Genomic DNA, 9,168 nt, shown 5'->3' with positions numbered 1-9,168 from the left:
TTCTATATAGGTACTAGGTATACAGAAGTAAGTTATATCTGCTAAGACTCCTATCCTAGCCGAAGTTAGGTGTAACTTAAGGTACCTCCGGATCCACAACAGTCTTATTGGCTAACTATCTATAGCTGTTTATGTTTCCGATCCTCTGCTGCTACTGGCCAAAAAGGTGAGAAAAACTTAGCAGGCGAGGCGTATCATGCACTCACGAAATGGACAGTGTCGACGACGTATTCAAGGTGACAGCTAGATCGCCGAAATATCATATAAGCTCAGCCGCTAACCTTCTTCGCAGAACGCGGGGCTTCGAAACCAAAACAAAAGGAAGCTTGATGCCGTGCGCGACCCAAGTATACAAGCATGATCGTTACCCACAGTATCGAAACGAGCTGACTTGGTAACAGATGAGATATACAAATCAAGCCGCCTGTCAACCGATGGCGATCCGTACCGCCGCGCACGACTCGAAAACTACCAGGCCGAAGACGAAGATGAGCAGGATATCGGGCCAGAGCTGCCACCCGTGGACGACAGCAGCGAAGATGAAGAGGGGCGTTTCTTTGGAGGTGGTATCAGCGAGAAGGAGTCGCAGATCCTCGACTACGTCGATGATGCAGACGCTGGCGCTGCGCCAGAGCGAATTGACTCTGGATGGCTGCGCAAGACTGTGCTCAACTTCGAAAAGCACATTGCAAAAAACGCTGAGCTGCGAGCCAAATTTGAAAGTGAGCCCCAAAAATTCATCACAAGCGAAGCAGACCTTGACGCAGACATCAAAAGCCTCTCAATTTTGGCCGAATATCCCGAATTATACGCAGAATTTGTGAGACTTGGTTGCACCGACAGTCTCGTCGGTCTGCTGACGCACGAGAATACAGATATTGCGATTGATGCAATAGAGATCATTGGAGAGCTCACAGACGAGGACGTAGCCGCAGAGGACGCGCAATGGAACGAATTGGTCGATGCTCTCTTGAACGCTGACCTGCTCGACCTTCTCTTGTCCAACCTTTCACGACTCAATGAAGACAACGAGTCAGACCGAAATGGTGTTTACTATTCTCTCGGTATATTGGAGAATTTCTGTTCCAGGAGCCAAGTTGCAGCTCGCATAGGCAACGAGGAACATTTGCTACAGTGGCTCATCCAGCGCATCCAGCGCAAAGAAGTCAAGGTGACGCAAAATAAACAATACAGCGCCGAGGTCCTCGCCCTCGTGGCACAAGCATCAGAAACTAGCAAAGAGGTTCTTGCTGAGGCCGATGCAGTAGATGATCTCTTACAGCTTGTCGCGCAGTATCGCAGACGAGATCCCGCCAGAAATGGAGAGGAGGAGGAGTATATGGAGAACTTGTTCGAGGCCTTGACGTGCATCGTGGACTCGGACGCGGGCAAGAGCAAATTTTTGGAAGCAGAAGGCGTTGAGCTCTGCCTCATCATGATGAAGGAAGGGAAAAGGGCCAGAGCACCGGCATTACGTCTACTTGACCATGCCGCTTCTGGTGTGTGTGGCATTAACACCTGCAATCAGATTATCGCGGCTGGAGGGCTGAAAACCATGTTTACTGCGTTTATGAAGACAGCTGAGCATCGAACCGTTGACCACCTTGTCAGCATTTTCGCAAACATGCTACAGCGCTTCCCCGCCGAGTCTGCAGAACGCATTCGGACTCTCGCCAAGTTCGTGGAGAAGGGCTACGAAAAGACTACCAAGTTAGTCGAGCTCTTCTGCGACTACAAAAGCAAAGTTTCTGCTGCTGTGCTACAAGTTGAAGCCAACCGACCACAATATGGGAATGGCGAGGAGCACGCCTATCAAGTCCTTGCCGCTAGGCTCGATAACGGGCTCTTTACACTCCAACTAATTGCCTTAATTCTCTCATGGCTTGTGGCAGAAGACAATGGCGCAAGACAGAGGATCAAGAAGCTGCTAGCAGAACATGACGAGCACCTGAGCTCTTTACTAACACTAGTACGAGAGCAACAAGACGGATTAGACACGAGCGAGAAGGATAACAAGAATCTAAGTGTTATGCTGGGGGCGCTAATAGAGTTTCTTCAATGAGTTCCATATCTGTTATACAATGCTTCTTTTGATACAACTAGCGATAAGGGAGTAATATGATCATCTAGTATCGGACAAGGTTCTAGGCACAACTATATCTGAGAGTATATTCTCAGACATCAGCTGCATCGCCAGCGGAAGCAATCCTCGTTCACCTTACGCAGCTGCAGGGGCTACCGTGTTCACGTCAAAGACGGCGGCCAGTAGCTCTCTCACGACAGCATCCTGCTTCGACCTTCCTACCTCAGTAATCTGCTTGATTTGTTTGTCGGCCTCTTTGTTCGCTTCATCCTCGGCTTGCTTGTTGCCCTTGCTATGCTGTGGCGAATGATCCCTATTAGCAATGGTATGAAATGCGTGGTCAACGGCTGGAAACGGACCTCAGCCTCGAATTTTGTGTATTCGTCCTCCTTCGCGGCCTTGTAATCAGCAATTTCCTTCTTAGCATCGTCACGGGCTTCCTTGACACGCTTCGTGCGGACTAAAACAAAGTGTTAGAACCTCGACTGAACCATCGCAGTCGCTACAAAGGTAGAGCGAGCTCCCGTACGCACATTCTCTGGCTAAGTAAAGCGAAATTGAACCATTAGCGAGCTGACAGGCAGACAAGACGGTGAGAACCGAAGCACCTACACTTTTGCACGATCTTAGAGGCCTCGCGCTCAGCCTATGGGTCATGTTAATGATGATGCTCCCCCCATATTCCCAGATGTTTATTGTGTGGAAAAGTACACACATCTAGCAGGGTCTGAATGCCTGCCGAGTTCTGGGCCGACTATGTTGGGTTAGTTGTTGAACAACAAATTCAAGACGCGCCGCCCGATGAAGGCGCGCGAGGAGTAGCTGACCATAGTTAAATAGCAAGCACTGTGTTCACTTAATAGTTGGGTGCGATTCGGAGGCGGGTCAGCGCTCGAAGAGTCAATGGCTAAGATTGATGAATATGCTGCGGTGAGGTTGCAAGATGACCATGGCAGCGTCGGTTGTTGTGGACGTAGGCAACAAGGCGGCTGAGCTTAGGTGGGGCTATTCTCCTACCTACCTACTTAGGTACTCCTTCTCACGCGTCATCGCCGGCGCACGATTCCGGGCCCGGAGCTTTTGCCACGCAACGAGTTTCTGTCAGAGCGACATAAGCGGCTCCAGGGGACCTATCTCAGTTGGGGCTCAAAGATTGCAAAGAAGAGAAATACCCCACCAGAGACATCACGAGTGTCGACACCATGTCACGAGCTTCCAAGCTGACCCTTTTCGGCACCTCTCTCTTCGCTGCTAGCACCATTGTCTTTGTTCATTTCCAACAAAAATCTGAGCAGCAGGTACGTCACCGTGTAGCAAAACCCTGGGAGAAGAGTCAATTCCACGTGCCTGTATTTACTGACAAGTTCCGCCGCAGGCCATGCACCAGGGTGTTGTCCGCGACCTGGAGCAGCAGCGAGTCAAGCGCGAACGTCAACTCGATTTCGCCATGCAAAAGGCATTGGAAGAAGAATACAAGCGTGAACAAAATGTACATAGCTCATTGGAGCCTCCGCTACGAAGCGAAGGCAATGGGACGAACAAGCCATAGTCTGCTCGCGGGCGAATAACATCATCGATATCTGTAAATCTACCACCTGTAACCCAGGTACCTGTCTACACGGGAGGGGCATGCTCTTCCCGTCTCGTGTATGTTAGAGGAATGTTGCCATGGTAATCGCACCTTTTAACATATCGTGAGAACTTCCGACATCCTATCTGATAAGCTAGAATCCATTGCGATAAGCCATTAAAATATATTATCTACGAAAATTTGTCAGAGCATATCGGAAAACAGTCCCACTCCCGCGTAGAGATGGCATGGCGTAAAGTCTAGCTCATGCGCACGGATTGCCCTGTTTATATTATCTGAATATCGATACGATGCATAGTTGAGGCTCAAGACCCCCCGGGTAATTACCGTTATGCTGCCCGCTATTATTGTACATATTTGCGCCGATCATCTCTCCTATATGTTACGTCCAGTTTGACAGAACCGATTTAAGATGCTTTGAACCATAGGCTTCTGTCTCTAGGCCCCCCCTCCCTTCCAAAATGAACCAGCAGAATATAACTAGCAAAATGCAACTGCTCCACCTTCCACATCCAGCTGTCTTCTACCTGATCGAGGCACCAGATCTGTCCGTAAACATACGTGCTGCAATGTTCATGGATTGAAGTTCTTGGAACAATAGCTTGGCTGCGTACGGAATGTGAATCTGGGCAATTTTGGTCTTGTTCTTGCAAGGTCTGCATTCAAAAGATTGCTTTGAAAGATTTCTGTAAATCGCGTTAGTTCTGCTTGGGTCAATAGTAATAGCAGGTGCAACTTACGCAATCGGCGTCATCAAGCCGCAAATCTCGCAGATGTGCACTCGGAACGCATCAGACACTTCAAAGAGGCGCTCCTTCAAGAATGCTGCTGCACCATGCGCAATCATGCAATCACGTTCCATTTCGCCGAAACGCAACCCCCCATCCCTTGCACGACCCTCCACGGGTTGTCTAGTCATGATCTGCACAGGGCCACGGGCACGGGCGTGAATTTTGTCGTCCACCATGTGACGCAGACGCTGGTAATAGGTCGGTCCGAAGAAGACCTGAGCACGAAGTTTCTTACCAGTGTGACCGTTGTACATGATCTCAAACCCGCGGGACTGATAGCCGTGCTTGCGAAGCAAGTCGGAGACAGAATCGACAGTGACGTCGGTAAATGGAGTAGCATCGCCTTCCATACCTTCTAAAGTCGAAACCTTGCTCAAAAGACATTCGATCAGATGAGCAATTGTCATTCGAGAGGGAATGGCGTGCGGGTTGATAATGATATCTGGGGTGACCCCCTCTCTCGTGAATGGCATATCTTCCTGTCGGTATGTGACACCAATGGTACCTTTTTGGCCGTGTCGTGAAGCAAACTTATCACCGATCTGGGGTATCTTGGTCGTACGAACCCTGACCTTGACGTATTTGACGTTGTCGGCGTTGACAGTCACAATGACTTGATCAACAATACCATTTTCGGTACTACGCAGAGGCGTAGAGATATCACGGCGCTGATGCGCAGTTGTACGCGCGCCCAAGTCTTGCGTCTCTGGGTCAATTGGCGCAGTTTTGCCAATGATAATGTCTTCTCCAGACACACGAACGCCAGGAGCGACAATACCGTCCTCATCGAGCTTGTCGTAAGTACCGTGTTTCATGCGCAGGGTGCTTTGGTGGAACGGCTTTTCGAATATCTCTGTGTAGTTCAAACCGACCTTTTTCTCTTGATCAGAGTACGAACGAAAGAACAAACTTCTGAAGAGTCCGCGATCGATACTGCTTTGATTCATGATCACAGAGTCCTCCTGATTATAACCGGAATAACAAGCAATCGCGACGATGGCATTTTGACCTGCAGGCAATTCTCGGAACTTCAAGAACTCCATGGATCTAGTCGTTGCCAAAGGCTTTTGTGGGTAGTACAGGATATTTGCCATAGTATCCATACGACGAGAATAATTTGTCAGGAAGAAGCCCATGGCTTGTTTACCCATTGCGGATTGGTAGGTGTTACGAGGCGACTACAACTCTGGTCAGTAACTGAATTGCCGGCGTATATGTGATGAGAAGCTTACTTGATTGTGGTCTGGGAAAGGAATAATGCTTGCGCAGATACCCAAGATCATACTCGGGTGAATTTCACAGTGAGTGTACATGTGTGTAGTTGGGTTGGTTTTAGTCTTCAGGCGCTTGTTCAGATCATCGCCATGGTCGTCGTCGACAGCTACACCCGCTTTCTGAAGTCTATAAAGCTCCAGATCCTCCGGGGTCATGCAAATCATTGACGTCTCCTCTTCTTCAGCGTCTAGATACTCGACAGCGCCAGCTTTGATCAAGCCCTCCCAACCCGTCTTCATTTCTGGATCATCTGGCGGGTCGGCTTGCTCTTGCGCCAGTCTGTTGACTAAATCCTTGGTGAGACCGAGCTGTCCCTTTTCAAGGCCAGTCTCCGGGTCATTTTTACTTTGCACAGTAAAAACAGGCCGCATGACTCGGCCAGCATCAGAGAAGATCTTGAATTCCTGGTCACGGATTTCTCTGACAAGAGACACCTCATACTGCAGGTAGGACTTGCGGCGGGTGTCGAATACCTGGTCAGCAAGGTGCTTGGGGTCCTGGTGAACTCCAACCCAGGTCCCGTTGACAAAAATCTTGGTAGCGTGTGGGTATCTGAGTGGTTCGTACTCCTCAATGACCTCCATACCCCTGTTGATCATGAAGTCAATGAGCGGCTCGGCTGGGGAGCCGACGCTGACGTAGCACATGAGAGACAGATTCTTGACAAGACCGCAAGCCTGGCCTTCAGGTGTCTCAGCAGGGCAGACAAGACCCCAATGAGTATTATGAAGCTGACGAGGTTTTGCCAGTTTGCCATCTCTGCCAATGGGTGTATTGGTACGTCGAAGGTGGGATAGTGTTGAGGCAAAAGTATATCGGTTCAAAACCTGGGACACACCAGCAGTTGAGCTCATAGCTTTTTTCTGGTCACCCCAATTACCAGTAGCAAGAGAGTACTTGAGGCCGTTCGAAAGCGTGCCAGGCTTAACACCGACAGCTAGATTGAAGTGGCGGTTACCCTCGACGCAGCGTCGCAGGTAATTGGCGAGCTCTGAGTGCATTCGGCGCATGATACCGCGGAAGAGTTTCGCAAGTAGTGGACCTGCTAAATCAAGACGCTTTTTGCCGAAGTGGTCTCTGTCGTCAGGCTCCCGACGCCCCAGAGCGCACTGGAGTAGTTTGTGGACCATATAACCGATAAAGAAGGCTTTGCGCGTCTCGCTACCAGCCTCCTGGGAGATGTGAGGCAAAGTTTCTTTCTGAAGAATGTCGCGTGCCACACGAATACGTTTATCGCGTCCGAGACCAGCCTGATCCCGATTACCACGCTTACCAATGAAGTCGAGGGCGACTTCACGGTCTTGGACGCAGAAAGCTTCCTCGATACAAGGCCGAAGCATTTCCAGCATCTGAGAGTCTTTTCGGTCGTAACAAATGTGGTTGAGAATATCCTCGTCGGAGACAACGCCAAGTGCTCTAAATACAATGGCGACAGGAAGGTCTGCTTTAACAAACGGAAGAGTTGTATGAATCGTTTGCCCGAAGCCGCCACGAGCTGACTCACCCTTCCCGTAGAGCTTGAGCATCATGCTGGAGATGAGACGCGAGCCTTTCTCCAGAGCGCTTCTGATTTCAGCAGTGTATGTATAAGGGCTGGGCTGAGCCTTCTTGAAGACCTGAACAATATTGGCGGCGGAACGCTCTTGGGCGATAAGCACCTTTTCACTTCCATTGATAACAAAGTAACCGCCCTGGTCGTATGGGCACTCATTGACAAGAAATAAATTCTCGTCATGCTCGCGGCTCAAATGGCAGACTTTAGATTTGACCATGACCGGCATTTTCCCGACGAAGACCATGTCCTTCCAGGCATCAGGCTTGTTGGAATTTTCGGGCTCTGGCGCATCCTCCGATCTCCAGGCCAACCGTGTAGGCAGCTCACCAGTTTTGGCATACTCTGTCTGTTGAGCATCATCTAGCTCGTGCAAAGGTATTTCCGTTTCCACAGCAGCTTGCACTTTTTTGGTAATCTTAATGTAAACCGGCGCTGCATAGGTCAGGTTACGATCGCGGCACTCGTATGGTAGAAGCGAAGTCACGGTCCCATCGGTCTCACTGATCGAAGGCCTCGATACCATGATGCTGCCGAACTCGATCTCGTATCGGCGGACGCTTATCTTCCGGTCGTCGTTGGAGGGCGGGTTGGGTTGGTCGAGAGATATTTTTGAGTACTCGCTGACAAGGTCTTGGATAGTTGACTGAGTAAATTCATCAAAGGAGGCAGTTTGCTGAGAGACGAGGCCCTTGGATTCGAAGAAAGAGGAGATGACGGTCCAACAATCTTCGGGAGTGATGCCCGAATCTTCTTCCTCGTAATTCTCGTAGTCGTATTCATCCTCGTAGTCTGCCATCGTGGGCGATATGAACTGCCGCAACAGCGGCGGCTTCCGTGAGTCAGATCTTTCCAGACCCAGATGAGCAGATCTGCGCGACGAGGTTGGGCTTGATGTTTGTGCTCAAATTGTTGGACGCGCCGAGAATCGGTGGCAAGGGATTCAATTTAGGCCAAGCTCCTGTTGGCCTACGCATGCATGTGCGCACAGAAGCTTAATGACGCAACACGCGCGACTGATCAACCTAGATTCGCACAATTGCGCAGGGGAAGGCTGGAAAATGGTGTCGATTGACTGCCGCTTTGGGGAAATAGGTAAAAGATCACGGCGAAGATCTGGCCGGGCTGCTGCGTGAGGCTGATTCAGGCGCTAGTCCAAAAAAAAAGGACACGACGTGACTAGGTACTGACTAATCTGAATCGCCTGAGCTAAGGAGGCATTCAACGTTTGGACACACAAGACGCGACAATGAGCACAGCACATGGCAAAGGTTGGCAAACAGACTTTGATTCTCTATCGCAATTACTCTTTATCTCTTTCAGAGTTTTAAACATGATCATTGCTATATACTCTAGTAGCGTTTCAGTGTAAGCCGGCTATTAGGTCTTTTATTAGTTAGAAGTGTCAGCCCTTCACTAAAGAGAAGGGAAACGCAGGTAACAAGATCAATGAAGGTAAAGGTATTATAAACTCAGGCTCTATAGCCTACCTTTTTCATATTCAGCCTAAGACCACTATAGACTAAAGCAGGCCTAGTATAAGCCTATATAGGCTATATTATATATTATCATTTATATAGTAGATTTCTTCTATCTCTTTTTATCTTCTTAAAAAATATAAATAATAAAATACTTATAAATAATAGTTAAAAATTAGTTTATAATAGATAATTATTTTTATATTAAAGAAGAAATTAATAAATTAATAAAAGAAATATTTTTAATAGTATTTATAAACTCTAATTATTATTATTATAATACTCTAAGTAAGTTAAATAACTTATTTAATATCTTTATAATAATAAATTAAAAAAATTAGAGTATTTAAAGAAAAGCCTTAACTTTTAATTTAAATATAAGATAGTTTTATAGTTTT

The 9,168-nt window shown here is 48.3% G+C and overlaps 3 protein-coding genes across 3 annotated transcripts; 2 read left to right on the top strand and 1 right to left on the bottom strand.

The window, feature by feature from the left end:
• Positions 1-209: 209 nt before the first annotated feature.
• On the top strand, positions 210-2,062 carry BBA_10293 (DUF1716 domain protein; the record flags this gene model as incomplete). Its single annotated transcript, XM_008605390.1, has 3 exons — positions 210-236; positions 293-347; positions 402-2,062. The coding sequence occupies 3 exons, from the start codon at positions 210-212 to the stop codon at positions 2,060-2,062; spliced, it is 1,743 nt and encodes a 580-aa protein (XP_008603612.1).
• A 1,223-nt stretch (positions 2,063-3,285) lies between these two features.
• On the top strand, positions 3,286-3,632 carry BBA_10292 (cytochrome c oxidase assembly factor; the record flags this gene model as incomplete). Its single annotated transcript, XM_008605389.1, has 2 exons — positions 3,286-3,381; positions 3,459-3,632. 2 exons carry the CDS (start codon positions 3,286-3,288, stop codon positions 3,630-3,632), a joined length of 270 nt encoding a protein of 89 aa, XP_008603611.1.
• Positions 3,633-4,197: 565 nt separating this feature from the next.
• On the bottom strand, positions 4,198-8,091 carry BBA_10291 (DNA-dependent RNA polymerase II beta subunit; the record flags this gene model as incomplete). The annotated part of the gene is made up of 3 exons (XM_008605388.1): positions 4,198-4,360; positions 4,415-5,643; positions 5,698-8,091. The coding sequence occupies 3 exons, from the start codon at positions 8,089-8,091 to the stop codon at positions 4,198-4,200; spliced, it is 3,786 nt and encodes a 1,261-aa protein (XP_008603610.1).
• Positions 8,092-9,168: the final 1,077 nt, after the last annotated feature.

Source organism: Beauveria bassiana (assembly GCF_000280675.1).
Source record: "Beauveria bassiana ARSEF 2860 unplaced genomic scaffold BBA_S00118, whole genome shotgun sequence".
Classification (NCBI taxonomy): domain Eukaryota; kingdom Fungi; phylum Ascomycota; class Sordariomycetes; order Hypocreales; family Cordycipitaceae; genus Beauveria; species Beauveria bassiana.
This window is presented reverse-complemented; position numbering and strand designations above follow the sequence as displayed.